Source organism: Oryctolagus cuniculus, chromosome 8 (genome assembly GCF_051225735.1).
Source record: "Oryctolagus cuniculus isolate XC-2025 breed Fujian yellow rabbit chromosome 8, ASM5122573v1, whole genome shotgun sequence".
Taxonomy (NCBI): Eukaryota; Metazoa; Chordata; class Mammalia; order Lagomorpha; family Leporidae; genus Oryctolagus; species Oryctolagus cuniculus.
In genome coordinates this window covers 66219053-66234503 of record NC_142874.1, presented here as the reverse complement: position 1 = coordinate 66234503, position 15451 = coordinate 66219053, and the positions used below count along the sequence as shown (strand labels likewise).

The 15451-nt window shown below is 40.0% G+C and overlaps 1 protein-coding gene across 13 annotated transcripts in view; it reads left to right on the top strand.

The window, feature by feature from the left end:
• ABHD18 (abhydrolase domain containing 18) overlaps positions 1-15451 on the top strand; it is a 55017-nt gene that overhangs the window by 17043 nt on the left and 22523 nt on the right. For 10 of the 13 annotated variants that reach the window (XM_070047608.2, XM_070047610.2, XM_070047606.2 and 7 more), the window contains 2 exons: positions 524-624; positions 15366-15444. In XM_070047608.2, the coding sequence (XP_069903709.1) occupies positions 524-624; positions 15366-15444 (180 nt within the window). Of the gene's footprint in view, positions 1-523; positions 625-8412; positions 8535-12220; positions 12290-15365; positions 15445-15451 lie in introns of those variants that run through there. The other 3 variants (XM_070047609.2, XM_089302513.1, XM_070047612.2) reach the window with 3 other exon arrangements.

The window sequence follows — 15451 nt, the reverse complement described above, 5'->3', positions numbered from 1 at the left end:
AAAGCTTCAGAGAGAGAGAGAAAAAGAGAAAGAGAGATCTTCCATCTGCTGATTCACTCCCCAAATGACTGGAATGGCCAGAGCTGGGCCAGGCTGAAGCCAGGAGCTTCATTTGGACCTCCCATGTGGGTCCAGGGGCCCAAGCATTTGGGTCATCCTCTGCTGCTTTCCCAGGACATTAGCAGGGACCTGGATTGGAAGTAGAGCAGTCAGGACGCAAACCAACACCCATATAGGATGCTGGCATTACAGGCAGTGGCTTAACGGTCCCAGAATGTCAGTATATGATGAAATTTGCTTTTGGTTTATTTTCCCAATTAGACTGTGTAGTAAAGGATGTAGAAAGAAAAGAAATGTGGTTGATTACAGAAACATGTCTTTTAAAAAAGCACAGTGGAACAAAAAGAGTACGTATTAGGTAGATACTAAACCAAAAGTCGCAGTTCAATAGAACTTTTTATTAGAAAAACATCCATGATAGACCAAGCTACTTGCCTACCTTTTGGTTTTGCTTTTCTTTTAGATTGAAGAGCAGTCAGACTGTAAGATCTTAGATGGACACTTTGTTTCTCCCATGGCCCACTATGTACCCGATATCATGCCAATTGAATCTGTTATTGCAAGGTAAGAAATTCTGTTCAGAAAGTTAATAAGTTATTTATGTCAATAAAATTATAACAATATTGGTGTTAAAACTTAACAATAACAAGGCAGGTCTAAATTATTAAAAAGACAATTAGAAAATATTTTAATTCTTCTAAGAACAGAATATATGTACAGGGATATTTATTGAAGCATTTTATTATTGCAAAAATGGGTAATGCCTAGATAATCAACAATACCATTATTGATATGGTAGTATAGTCACAATATGTGAGAGTTTAAGAAGATAGTACAAATGATTATATAGTTCCATTTTGGTGAACACAGGTAAGTATGCATATGTTAACACACAGAAAGTTTCCCAAGGACCTATGTGAATGTGCTAAAGCTGATTATCTCAGAATTGAGAGATTTGAGCTTTTAAAATTCTAGTTCTGAATTTCTACAGTGTGCATGTGTTACTTTATAATACAAAAAAGGAGTAATTTTAATTAAATAAGGAACATGTAGTAACTTAAACTACTACATAGTTTTATTTAATCTAAAGTTCCCCAGGATGGTTTTAACCAGAATATCAATTTGTCAGTATAAATGGATAATCTAAAATACAAAAGATTCTTAAGGTGTTAAGTGTACTACAAGAGTTGAAACTTGAGTTTTTTAATCTTCTCTATACCATTAATTTGCTTTGTTGATGTATTCATTGCAGATAGTGCAGATGTCAATTTTAGCCCCATCTTAATAATAGGTTTTTAAATTTTTTTTTAAAGATTTATTTATTTATTTGAAAGTCAGAGTTGCACATAGAGAGGAGAGGCAGAGAGAGAGAGAGAGAGACAGGGAGAGGGAGAGGGAGGTTGGTTGGTCAGTCTGTCAGTCTTCCATCTGATGGTTCACTCCCCAGTTGGCCGCAATGGCCAGAGCTGTGCCGATCGGAAGCCAGGAGCCAGGAGCTTCTTCCAAGTCTCCCATGTGCGTGCAGGGGCCCAAGGACTTGTGCCATCTTCTACTGCTTTCCCAGGCCATAGCATTGAGCTGGATCAGAAGTGGGGCAGCTGAGTCTCAAACCAGCGCACATATGGGATGCCAGCGCTTCAGGCCAGGCCGTTAACCCACTGCACCACAGCCCTGGCCCCTAAATTGTTTTTCAATTCTAAATCACTGTTGAAACAAGATCTTTAAGTGGATTTCTTTTTTATGTTTTATGTAATTCTGTTTATTTATAAGGAACAAAGGACTTTACTTTTTTCTCTGATAAGCCACTTGTTGCTTCTGGTAAGTGGCTTCTCCTTTTTAAGACTTTGGTTTGCAATAACAATGATGAAATAGCAGTGATACATATATGTATCACTCCTTCATTCCAGAAGGGTTTATTCTGTAATGGAAATAAACTTTTTTGTAAGCACATTGAATTCCAGTAAATTCAGAACCAATAAGTGGACCTATAAAATATGAATTAACAGAAGAGCAATTTGACAGACCTGATTTATAGCTATTATAACCAACTAAATATTATTTCATTGTTCCTAAGTTACTACTTTAAACTTACATTCTGTTAATAATTTCAAAATGAAAGGCATGTAGTGAAAAGAAACTTTGGAATTAAACAGATCTGGTATTGAACTCTGGCTCACTACCTACTGACCTAATGATCTTTGTTCAGTTACTTTTGGCCAATTACTCTCTGAATCAGACTTTGTAAAGTAGAAATAACAATTCTTACCTCATATGGTTGTTAAAAGAAATGAAATAAGGACTCAAAATTGTGTGCAGGGACTATAAAAAGCATTAAATGAGTAGCCCTTTCAGTTGCGCTTTGTGTTATTAATACTTTTAAAAAAAAAATTAAGCAAGCTTGTAGCTCATTAGCTTACAGGCTAAAGGATGTATAAGGAAAAGAAATGTTTGTGTTTATAGCTATCATCTGTCACTCCCTGGGACTCTGTCCCATTCTTACAGATTCTCCACTTTATCTGAATCATTATAAAGGTATTAGCATAGAGAAAAGGAAAAAGTAGCATACTTTGATTCAGTCTAAGAAATAATCCTTAAAATGTATTGGGAATTAAGAAAACATTAAGGGCCAGCTCTGTGGCGCAGCAGGTTAAGCTGTAGCCCTACAGCACCAGCATCCCATGTGGGCGCCTGTTTGAGTCCCAGCTGCTCTACTTCCCATCTAGCTCCCTGTTAATAGGCTGAGAAAGCAGAGGAAGATGGCCCAAGTCCTGTGGCCCCTGCATCCACATGGGAGACCTTGGAAGAAATTCCTGGCTCCTAGATTAGACCGTGCCCAGCCTCAGTTGTTGTGGCCATTTGGGGAGTGAACCAGCAAATGGAAGACCTCTTGTCTCTCCTCTTTCAAATAAATAAATCTTTAAAAAAAAAAAAAAAAAAATTTCTTTTAACCTGAGATAGGAATGGGGAAGCAAGTGATCTCCTGTCTCTACAATGGCATATTTTTACAGCATCATTTACTTTTAGATAATATTATAAATTCCCAGTGATAGACATTGACATCTTTTTCTTTCTTTTCTGCTATCATTTTTGGGCAACAATTTCTCATTGCATTAAAAATGCTGGAAAATACAAATAAGAAAATATCTTGATAATGTCATCAAGGAGGGATAGCTGCTATTTCATGTATGTTCTAGTCTTCTTCTGTGTGTTCAAATGCAGTTGGCTTACCATAGAATTATAAAAATAAATTTGTAGTTCCCACTTGGGAACCTGCTAATAAAATGTTATATGGGATTCTTTGCATGCTGACCTGACTCATTGGGATGGTCCCTGGATTAAGATTCCTTTGAATGGTCTTTGGACTGGGACTTTGACATTGGCTCTACTTTGATGAAGGGTATGACCTTTCTAAGTGGTTTTAATTGCTAAGATAATTTATTTGGGCTTCTGGGCCATTTTGATCGAACAGGCTGGTAGACTTAGGCGTTTGTTTTTAGTGATTTTGTTTTAACCAAATCAACCCATAATCTCCCAGAAACAACTCAGGAGGCCCCTTGCTTCAGCTTTATGTGGCCGAAGCTTACGTGATTGCAAAACTGGACTTCAAATGAGGCCAAGCTGGCCTCTCTGGTCCTTCCGTGTTCTTCACTCACAGATGCAGTCCTTATTCTTAACAGATAGAGTCCATATACTTACTATATTATTTATACCCAGATGAATATTTTGATAGCTACTGAAGGCAATTTCACATCTGAAAAATGAACATCTCAATGGAGAAAAATTAATCATTCTCTGGAAACTCAATGGAATTTTTTTTAAACAATATAATGTGTATTCTCCTACCCTGAATAAACTGAAAGGGTTGCCTCAGTAATTTTTACATACATTTTTGGTAACTGGATAATGGATATTTTAATGCACTTTGTACACTAACAAGTTCTAAATAAAAGGATCTAAAACTCAAAAAAAAAATGCAATTAGCTTACCCTTTTTAACCTAATTCATCAGTGAGTAGGTACTCCATTATCATGTTAATGTATGGTCTGCCATATTTTACTAACTTTAAACAGTGAACATTAAATTGTACTTTTTTCTTTATTATAAACATCACAGTGAGCATGCCTATATACATTTGTTTGCTTATTTATCTGATTATTTCCTTACCATAAGTTGCTAAACAAATAATTTATTGATTTTTAAGATTTGCACAGATTTTGAAGTTTTAGTCACGTGGCCATATAAATAGTGAAAAAGTGTTAATAATTATGTGATTAGATTAATTCACCAGCAGACATTTTTTGTCCTGTTGTCATTTGATTCATTATTCATGATTTTTTCTTTTGATAGTTTCTTTTACTGAAGTAAAGAAAAGTGGAGAAGTAGAGATAAATATATCAAACAGTGAGGAAACTCAAGCATTCCTTTTAATTAATTATTTACAATTTTTGTTTAATATCCATCTGTAAGGACAGAGTGTACTGAATACAGAATATGGATTTCCCTATGTATTGTGAAATAACTCGTGAATTATTATTTGACTTATAGACATTCTATATTGGAAATATATTTAACGCCGGCGCTGCAGCTCAGTAGGCTAATCCTCCGCCTTGCGGCGCCAGCACACCGGGTTCTAGTCCCAGTCGGGGCACCAGATTCTGTCCCGGTTGCCCCTCTTCCAGGCCAGCTCTCTGCTGTGGCCAGGGAGTGCAGTGGAGGATGGCCCAAGTACTTGGGCCCTGCACCCCGTGGGAGACCAGGATAAGTACCTGGCTCCTGCCATCGGATCAGCCCGGTGCGCCCGCCGCAGCGCGCAAGCCGCGGCGGCCATTGGAGGGTGAGCCAATGGCAAAGGAAGACCTTTCTCTCTGTCTCTCTCTCACTGTCCACTCTGCCTGTCCAAAAAAAAAAAAAAAAAAGAAAAGAAAAGAAAAAAGAAATATATTTAGATCAAAATTTCAAATGGAGTATGACATTTTTGACATAACATTAATTTGAGTAACTTTAAATAATTGGATGCTGGGTAACCGGTGTTGTGTAGCGGGTGAAGCCCCCGCGTGCGGTGCTGGCATCCCATATGGGCGCTGGTTTGAGACCCAGCTGCTGCACTTCCAATCCAGCTCTCTGCTGTGGCCTGGGAGAGCAGTGGAGGATGGCCCAAGTGCTTGGGACCCTGCACCCGCGTGGGAGACCTGGAAGAGGCTCCTGGCTATGGATCATCGCAGCCTCAGCCGTTGGGACCAACTGGGGAGTGAACCAGAGGGTGGAGGACATCTCTCTGCCTCTGCCTCTCTGTAACTCTGCCTTTCAAATAAACAAATCTTTAAAAAAATAAATAAAAAATAATTGGACGCTAACATGGCAGGATTTAAAATTCGGGTTTACCAAAGATTGAATTCCAGTAAAAATTAAGGTACATTTAATGTTTGTCTCCTAGCAAAATACTAATATTCTTGCCAGGATAGTTTATACGTGTTCTGTGAGAACTCCATTTTTTCAGTGTCAGATGTCAAAAGTAAATTTTATGTGATTGGCTTTAAGTTTTTCAAAAATTAGGATAAAACACTAATTTTAAATTATGAATACTTTAAAGAAAAATACTCCTGATTTTTATGAAATTTTACTTCACTTTTAGAAATATGTATATATATATGTATACAAGTTATATTTGTATAGTTAATATAGGCAGCTATCCTTACTTTCAGCATTAAGTTGTTTTCAAGAGTGTTACTTTTATTCTACATTCAAAATTATACAAAAGAAACAAAACCACTTAAAATAACAAGATGCAAATAATCCATAGTTATTTTATGCTTATGACAGACCTCTCTTATTTTTAAAATAATTCTAATTTATTGGAGAATGGACAGAGCAGTATTCCTAAATTGATGGACTTAAATGATTTTTAAACATAAAATTTAAAATAAAATGTAAAATTTAATAACATTCTAAGTATCAATAAAATAACCTTAAGCAGGAAAAATAATTTTCACTACTTTATTCTGGTGATTTCAATAGCAATAACTATCTATATAATATGATTTAAATATAAAAATGTAACTAAATTAATAAATCCTTTATTATAAACAGGAACAGTATGATGTTATACTTTGCTTATTTTAATGATTATATTGGTTTTTTTTTCAGTGTTTTAAAAGTCATTCTCACTCTCTTAATGTGGCATTCAGTAGTTCTCTACTCATATTAAAAAGGGAAAAAGCTAAATTTTGTGAAGTTTTTTTGGGTATTAAAAAATTTTTGGAGGGACCGGCGCCGCGGCTCAATAGGCTAATCTTCCGCCTGCGGCGCCGGCACCCCGGGTTCTAGTCCCAACGGGCCACCAGATTCTGTCCCTGTTGCTTCTCTTGCAGTCCAGCTCTCTGCTGTATGTAGCCTGGGAAGGCAGTGGAGGATGGCCCAAGTGCTTGGGACCCTGCACCCCATGGGAGACCAGGAGGAAGCACCTGGCTCCTGGCTTTGGATCTGCGCAGCATGCCGGCTGCAACGCACCCGCCGTAGCGGCCACTCGGGGGGTGAACCAACGGAAAAAGGAAGACCTTTCTCTCTGTCTCTCTCACTGCCTAACTCTGCCTGTCAAAAAAGATAAAAAATTAAAAGAAATTATTTGGAGGTACTGCCATTTCCCTGTGTCTAACATAAGAAAGAAAAGATATCAGCAAAAACTCATTCTACTCCCTGAACTTTGGCAATGTAACTGTATGGTACTTAGTTTCTCTATTCTGAATTAAAATTTAATGGAAATATGTAGACAAGAATTAAAAAATTGAAGTTGAAAGAAGGTACTAGTAGAGGAACAAGAGTAGAAAGCTACCTCTCTCTCTCTCTGCCTCTCCTCTCTGTGTAACTCTGACTTTCAAATAAATAAATAAATCTTTAAAAAAAAATAAAGGCTTAAATTTCAAAGGACTAGGCAGAATCAGTTAAAAGAGTTCTTTGAAAGGAAAAGAAGAACCAATACTCACTCATCCCATTTGGTTGAATTTAGAGTTTTCTTGTATCTCAGACTCCTTCAGTCTGCTTCTCCCTCTGCTAGCCTGAAAAAATTGAGTACCCTATATATCTTTTGAAATGTGCTGCTTTCTACCTTGTAAGAAGCAACAAGTAATTAAGGTAACAGTGACCCTTCCACGGCAGCAGTGGGTAAGTGGGTAATTTATGTAACCATTGCATTTTTTGTTCTGTTGCCTCAGAAAAACTTAAATCTTTTTTTTTTTTTTTTAATATTTATTTATTTTATTTGAAAGTCGGAGTTACACAGAGAGGGGGAGAGAGAGGTCTTCCATCCACTGGTTCACTCCCCAGTTGGCCACAATGGCTAGAGCTGCGCCGATCTGAAGCCAGGAGCCCCTTCCAGGTCTCCCATGTGGGTTCAGGGGCCCAAGGGCCTGGGCCATCTTCCACTGCTTTCCCAGACCACAGCAGAGAGCTAGACTGGAAGTGGAGCAGCCCGCATATAGGATGCCGGCCACAGGTGGCTGCTTTACTCGCTAAGCCACAGTGCCAGCCCCTTATTCATTTCTTCTGTTAGCTCTCATCTCAATCTCTACTTTCTGTTCCACCTTTTCTTTATCTGACTTCCACTTACCTCTTTTAAATTTTTTCTTTGACTTGGTCTCTTTTATGTTAGGCCTTATTTTAGTTACACAGAAATGTTTTATTTTAAATTATATAAATTATTTCATTCTGTAATTTAATACTGTTTGTCAGCATGACACTTGGGAACTTTTACATTCTTTCTTTTGATTAAAACTAGGATGGTATATTTGGTATATTGGACTTTCAGAGTCTAGAATCCAAAAGCAGAGCAATTATGCAGCTATGGAAGCTATTTTTTTTTTCTTTTTTCTTTTTCTTTTTTGACAGGCAGAGTGGACAGTGAGAGAGAGAGAGAGACAGAGAGAAAGGTCTTCCTTTTGCCATTGGTTCACCCTCCAATGTGCGCTGCGGCCGGCACATCCCACTGATCCGAAGCCAGGAGCCAGGTGCTTCTCCTGGTCTCCCATGCGGGTGCAGGGCCCAAGGACTTGGGCCATCTGTGGAGGCTATTAATACAGCTGCTCACTGACTTCTTGATTATTGAAAATTGAAATTCATTATGATTTAAATATATGTGTTTAAAAAGATGAATATAATGGTTACATTGGGAAGTAGCCTTCTGGTGGCTTAGTTCCCATTGTGGCTGAAAATGAAAGAGGTTCCCATGTGAAAGTAAGTTACTGATGTGGAAAAAAACCAGGATTTTTAAACTATTTCAAAGAAAACAGTGATAATATTAAAAGTATTCATACTGTTTTTAAATTTATTTTACTAGAGGGAGAGATTAAATCTTCCATCTGCTGATTTGCTCCCCAAATGGTTGCAACAGCCAGGGCTGGACCAAGCCAAAGCCAGGAGTCAGAAGTTTCCTCTGGGTGCTGGGACCCCCAAATTTGGGCCATCTCCTGCTGCTTTCCCAGGTACATTAGTAGAGAGCTGAATCAGAAGCAGGGCAACCAGGACTCAAACCAGGATGCTGGCACTTTGAACAACAGCTTAACCCACTAAGCTACAATGCTGGCCCCAGGGTTTTATTTATTTAAAAAATCATTTTAAAGATTTAGTTTAGTTTATTTTAAATGCAGAGTTACGGAGAGATCTTCCATCCCCTGGTTTAATCCCCACATAGCCACAATAGCCAGAGCTGTGCCAGGCCAAAGACAGAAGCTTCATTCAGGTCCCCATGTAAGTGTAGGGGCCCAAACACTTGTGCCATTCTCCAGTGCCTTCCAAGGCACATCAGCAGTAAGCCAGATCACAAGTGGAGCAGCTGGGACTTGAACCAGCACCCATATGGGATGCTGGCGTTGCAGATGCTGGCTCAACCCACCTTGCCACAATGCCAGACTGTAGGAAAGCTAAAAGTTAGAATCAACAGGATAAATAGAATGTAAATGGCTTACTATTTTTAGGAGAAGGATGAAGGTGATCTCAGTTCTTGTCTCATATAGGATTTCCACTTGGACCAGACAGTGAGCAAAGCAAAATTTATTTAAGCCACAGCAGTCAAGGAGAGGGTTACAGGGGAGGAAACAGCCAGGATGGGGTCTTTTATGCACAGTGGAGGTAGCAGAATAACAGCTAGCAGTCAACCAGAGGGCAGGCACAAAACCCATCACAGGGTCCTAATTGTCATCCTGTCTAGCCTGCTCTTGGAAAACAACAACAGAAGGGTGGGACTGATAATTTTGTCTTGCTAGTTTCTTGATAAAACTAGATACTCATCAGATGGGTGCGTTATGTACCTTGTCTTGGTATTCTTGAAAAACTAGAAACTCAGAGAGAGATGGGATCCACACTTCCCTTGATGAGGGCAGCTTCTGTGGAGATGCAAGAATGTTTTCCACTCTGAAAGGGACTCTGCCCCTTTTTTATACCAACAGAGACCAGACTTGACAGCCTGTTGGCCTAACTCCTCACACTAGCATATTTTTCCAAGACCTTTTTGTTCTCCGATTTACCTTTTTTTTTCTTATAAATGTATTATTGTTAATGGATTCAAATGTTTTCCTTTTTTTTTTTTTTTTTCAAAAATTTGTGTATTTTTTTTAAAGATTCACTTATTTACTCCAGAGACAGAGAGAAAGGTCTCCCATCTGCTGGTTCACTCCCCGAATGTCTGCAACATCTGGAGCTGGGCCAATCTGAAGTCAGGAGCCAGGAGCTTCTTCCAGGTCTCCCGCATGAGTGCAAGGGCACAAGCACTTGGGCCATCTTCCACTGCTTTTCCAGGCCATAAGCAGAGAGCTGGATTAGAACCGGCACCCATATGGGATGGTGGTGCCACGGGCAGATGCTTAACCTACTATGCCACAACACCAGCCCCCTGTATGTTTTTATTTTTAAACAATTTTTGAAGTACATTTTCTATGTAAAATCCACTCATTTATGTTATTCTTAGTAACTTTACTAATGGTACAACTATCGCCATAAGAGATATTTTTAAGCCTTTTTTGGGGGGGGGATTGGGGGGGGATGCTTATCTGTTTCTTCCAAGGTCAGTACTTCTATTTGCCCAGTGTAAGACCACTACAAAACACACCAAACACCAGAGTAAGGCAAAGGATTTATTGGTGGGGAAACCCGACAGACCTGAGGCAAGGGGCAAAGAAGGAAAAGATAGAGGAAAGTATAAGAACAAGAGCGAGAGCGAAGAGACAGAGAGAGAGTGAGAGAGAGAGAGAGAGATGTGTTTAGGTACAGGTCCTCTTAAAACTTTGCTGGGGGGCGGGCAGGGAAGTAGGAGCAGCAAATCCCATTAGGATGGGGGTGGAGCTGACACCAGTGGTTGGGCGGTGGAGTCACCTAGCTTCTAGCCATGGGGGGCTGGGACTAGAGCCTGGGATGGTGTGGGGTGTAGATCTCTTCATAGAAAAGAGTGCACCATTTTACTAACACCCAGCATTTACCCCACCCCTGACCTTTTTTTCTTTAACTGTGAGATCCTTAGTTGTTCAATAGTTTTATGAATGGAGACTTCAACTGCTTAATATAGATGATTGACTTGGGTTTCCTCAATATGTGAAGTTTTATTTACCTAAATGATTATGTTAACTTGGGTTCCTAGTGCCTGGGAGATGTATGGAAAGCTGCCTTCCTTTCCCCAGTGCCAGAATGAGAAGATTCTGTTCTGGAACAGGCAGGTTGTTCAATTTCTTTGAATAGTCCTAGTGTAAATCTGAGGATAACCCCATGCCATGTGTAAATAAGCCCTTCATTTAGTTACCTTGATTTGTGCCACTCTGTTTACTTCACAGTTTAGAGTTTGCTTTGGCTATAATGAGGACCAAAATAGCTTCTGCCCCTGCTGCAGCCATCTCCTATGTCTGTCCTCAGCTGCTGTACTCTCTCTTGAATTGGAAGCCTTTAAACTATAACTAAGGTTTATTCAGTAAACCAGTGTTTAACTCTGTTACTGAAAGGTATACATATCCAAAATATTACTCGAAAAATAATCAGGCCCTTGGTAAGAGGAAAGAGTTTATTTCAAGAAACTGGCAGTCTTGAGGAAAGAGAGATCTCTTGATTCAAAACGTGCTCTTTCTGCCAAATAAGGCAGCAAAGATTATTAAAGGGAAAGAGGGGAGCCAGTGTTTGGCAGTGTTAAGCCTGCAATGCTTATATTCTATATGGGCACCAGTTCAAGCCCTGGCTTGCTCCACTTGAGCTCCAGCTCCCTACTAATGCACCTGAGAAAGCAGCTGAAGATGGCCCAAGAGCTTGGGCCTGTGTACCCATGTGGGAGACGGGAAGAAACTCTTGGCTACTTGACTTTGGCCTGGCCAAGCGCTGGATGTTATGGCCATTTAGGAAGTAGACCAGCAGCTGAAAGATCTGTCTTTCCCCCTTCCTCTCTAACTCTGCCTTTCAAATAAATAAAATTAACAAAAAAAAAATAAAAAATAAAAAAAAGAGGAAAAGGTAGCTACAGGGGTAGAGTAAGAAGAAAAAATCTAGTCAGTTGATAATTATGCTGACAATCCAGGGTGTAGCATGATTGGATGGAGGCTTCTTCCTTAGCTGGGTGTAAGGTCTGCCATTCCAAGTCATCCCTTTCATTAGGCTCCTAAAATTCTTTTACAAATATTATTATTCACTAGACTAGTCACAGGTAATTCACAATATCTGGTTTTGTTATTTAAAATATGAAAAGAAAGGAAGGTGCCTTAAAGTTTGGCAAGATTAAGTCCATTTGTCCTTTTCTCCCCATTTATGCTATCATAAACTGATTTTTAAAAAATTACTTACATCTGCTTGAAAGGCAGTGTGACAGAGAGCGCTATCTTCCATCTACTGATTCACTCCCCAAGATGGCCACAATGGGTGGGGCTGGGCCAGCCCAGAACCAGAAGCCTGAAGCTGCAACTGGGACTGCCACAGGAGTGGCAGGGACCCAAGCACTTGCGCCATCATTTGCTGCCTCCCAGGCTGCCTTATCAGGAAGCTGGATTGGAAGCAACTAAGCCAAGACTGGAACCAGCACTCCAGTATGGGATCTGAGTGTTACAGGCAGGGCTGAACCCACTGCACCACAGCCAAAATCTGATTTCTAGCTTACTAATCTTTTAAATGGTTTTGTTTTTGTCACCACTCCACTAAAGGAAGAAAAAAAAAGCATGGGAACTGCCTCAGGCAACATGTTTACCTTTTCTACCTCAAGAGGTTTCTGAAGTAGGTAATGAGAAGTCATCAAAATCCCAAGAGCTAATTTCCCTTATCTCTCCCTTTTGTTTCCTGTTCTCTTATCTCTCTTTTATGTCTCATGTCAATGTCATGAGTAGTCTGACTTCCTCATGCAGGTGACAAAACCTAGCTACCACAGCCCCACAGAACCACCATACCCAGAAGCTCAACAGCATCCAACTAGACTTTTCCAATTCCAAGTTAACATCAGATCTTCGAGACCCGGCTGCTCCACTTCCAATCCAACTCTGCTTTGACGTGGGAGAGCAGTGAAAGATGGCCCAAGTCCTTGGGCCTCTGCACCCATGTGGGAGACCAAGAAGAAGCTCCTGGCTCCTGACTTCAGATTGGCACAGCCCCGGCCGTTGCGGCCATCTAGGGAGTGAACCAGCAGATGGAAGACATTCTATCTCTTTCTCTCTCCTCTCTCCTCTCTCTCTTTCTCTGCCTCTCCTTCTCTCTGTAACTGTGACTTCCAAGTAAAATAAATAAATCTTTTTTAAAAAAGATCTCATTGCCCAGATTTGGCCTACTTCTGGCCAAGTCATGTGAGCATAGTTGCTCACATGGTCCCTACCCTTTCATCATGGAACACTGGGAAAAATTGAGCAGATTGATTAACAAGCCTCTACAAGATTCATGATTAGTTAGTCCCAAATGAAAGATTCCTGTTTACATAAAGCTATTCTCCTGTAATGAACTCATTACATGCATTGCCACAGGACAAAAGGAAAGCACCTACAAATAGTAGCAGAGAACTACTAATTGACACAGTGGGTTATGAACTCTGATTCAAGTCCAGCTGCTCCACTTCTGATCCAGTTCCCTGATAATGTGCCTGGGAGAGCAGTGGAAGTACTGCTGCCACCCACATGGGAAACCTGGATAGAGTTCCAAGCTCCTGGCTTCAGCCTGGCCCAGTCCTAGCAATTGCATCCATTTGGGGAATGAACCAGCAGGTGGAAGAGTACACTCTCTCTCTTTCACTGTCTCTCTCTCTCTCTAATTCTACCTTTCAAATTTTAAAAAATAAAGTATCAGAGATTTCTAGATTTTTACTAAAAATTTTTAAAAATTTTCATTGCTCTCCAATCTTTAATATACCTGAAAGTAAGGTCAGTGCTAAGAATACAAAATGAAGCAAAGTGTCCATTAACATTGGTAATTATGATCATGATGTTACAGGTGAAATGGCAGCACAAAAAAATATTACCCCAGTTCTTTCTCTCACATCGAAGAATTCCCAAGTGGACAATCAGAGAGATTTAAAAGCAAGATTTATTTTAGTTGGAGACCTCATCTAGAGTGGCATGAAGGGGGACTCCAAGAGAGGCAAAACCCGAAGGCCTGGGAGTAATGGGGTTTTAAAGCACAATCTTGGAGAAGAAACTGACAGTCAGTACAAGGCAGGGACAAACCTATCGAAAGACTTGATTTATATTATAATTTTTTTTTACCCTGTCTGGCTTGCTCATGATAAAGCAAAAGGAGCCATAAGAAGGGTGGGATACCTAGTTTACTTTATAATGAACTGGGAGCTCAGAAGGATGGAATCCCCACTCCTTGCTATTCTCATGGTAAAATTGGAGATTTATTTATTTATTTATTTGAGAGTCAGAGTTACAGAGAGGCAGAGACAGAATTCTTCCATCCTCTGGTTCACTCTCCAAATGTCAACAATGGCTGAAGCTGGGCTGATCCAAAGCCAGAAGTTGAGCTTCTTCCAGGTTTCCCACATAGGTGTAGTAGCCCAAGGACAGGCCACAGCAGAGGGCTGGATCAGAAGTGGAGCAGCCAGGACTCGGACTGGACTGGTGCCCATATGGGATGTTGTCACTACAGGGTGCAGCTTTACCCAGTACACCACAGTGCCGCCTCCAGTAAATTTTTTTTCTTTATTTGAAAGAGTTAGAGAGGGGTAGAGACAGAGAGGTCTTCCATCCGATGGTTCACTCCCCAGATGGCCGCAACGGCCAGAGCTGTGCCGATCCGGAGCCTGGAGCCAGGAGCTTCTTCTGGGTCTCCCACGTGGGTGCAGGGGCCCAAGGACTTGGGCCATCTTCTACTGCTTTCCCAGGCCATAGCAGAGAGCTGGATCGGAAGAGGAGTAGCCGGGACTAGAACCGGTGCCCATATGGGATGCCGGCGCTTCAGGCCAGGGCTTTAACCCGCTGCGCCACAGCGCCAGCCCTTACCTCCAGTAAATTTTTAAAAATTAAACAAAAAAATAAAAAAAAAGAAAAAAGAAAAAAAAATTAAACAAAAATCAATAGCTTGTACAGCTAAGCGTTTCTCCTGCAAAGAGAAAAAGGCAGAGCTGTATCTAAAGACTTAATCATTTTAAGACCCATTTTATATATATGTATATATATGTGTGTGTACATATAAATATATTTATAAATATATACATATATATGTATGTATCAGGAGCTTTAAAACATAACACTTTGATGTGTTGATGTCTCCAGAAAATAAGAAAGTTCATTATGCATTTATAAAATTTTTATAATGAACTAGGTAAAGAATAATTACAATAAATTTACTGTTTTAATACACTGTCAGTAAACAAATTTAGAATATCTTTATTGCTTAGACAAACGTTAGTCAATTATAAATTTAAATGTTAATATTTTGAAAGAACTTTTCTCAATTTCTTTTATGAATTGAAAGTCTCTCATAAACGCCTTTTAAAGACAGTTTCATGGATCTGACACTGTGGCACAGCAGATTAAGCTGCCATCTGTAGCACTGGCATCCCGTATGGGTACTGGTTTGAGTCCTGGCTGCTCCACTTCTGATCCAGCTCTCTGCTAATGTGCTTGGAAAAGCAACAGAGGATGGCCCAAGTAATTGGGCCTCTGTACCCATGTGGGAGACCTGGAAAAATCTGGCTTTGGCCTGACCCAGCCCCGGCCATTGTGGCCATTTGGGAAATGAACCAGAAGTTGGAAGATCTCTCTGTCTCTCTCCCCTCTCCCTCTGTAATTCTGACTTATAACTAAATAAATATTTTAAAAAAGAGAAGAGAGAGAGAAATTCACTGGTTTGTGCTTTCTTTTTTTTAATAGGTTCCAATTTATTGTGCCTAAAGAATGGAACAGCAAATATAGACCTGTCTGCATTCATCTTGCTGGAACAGGAGATCATGTAAGAT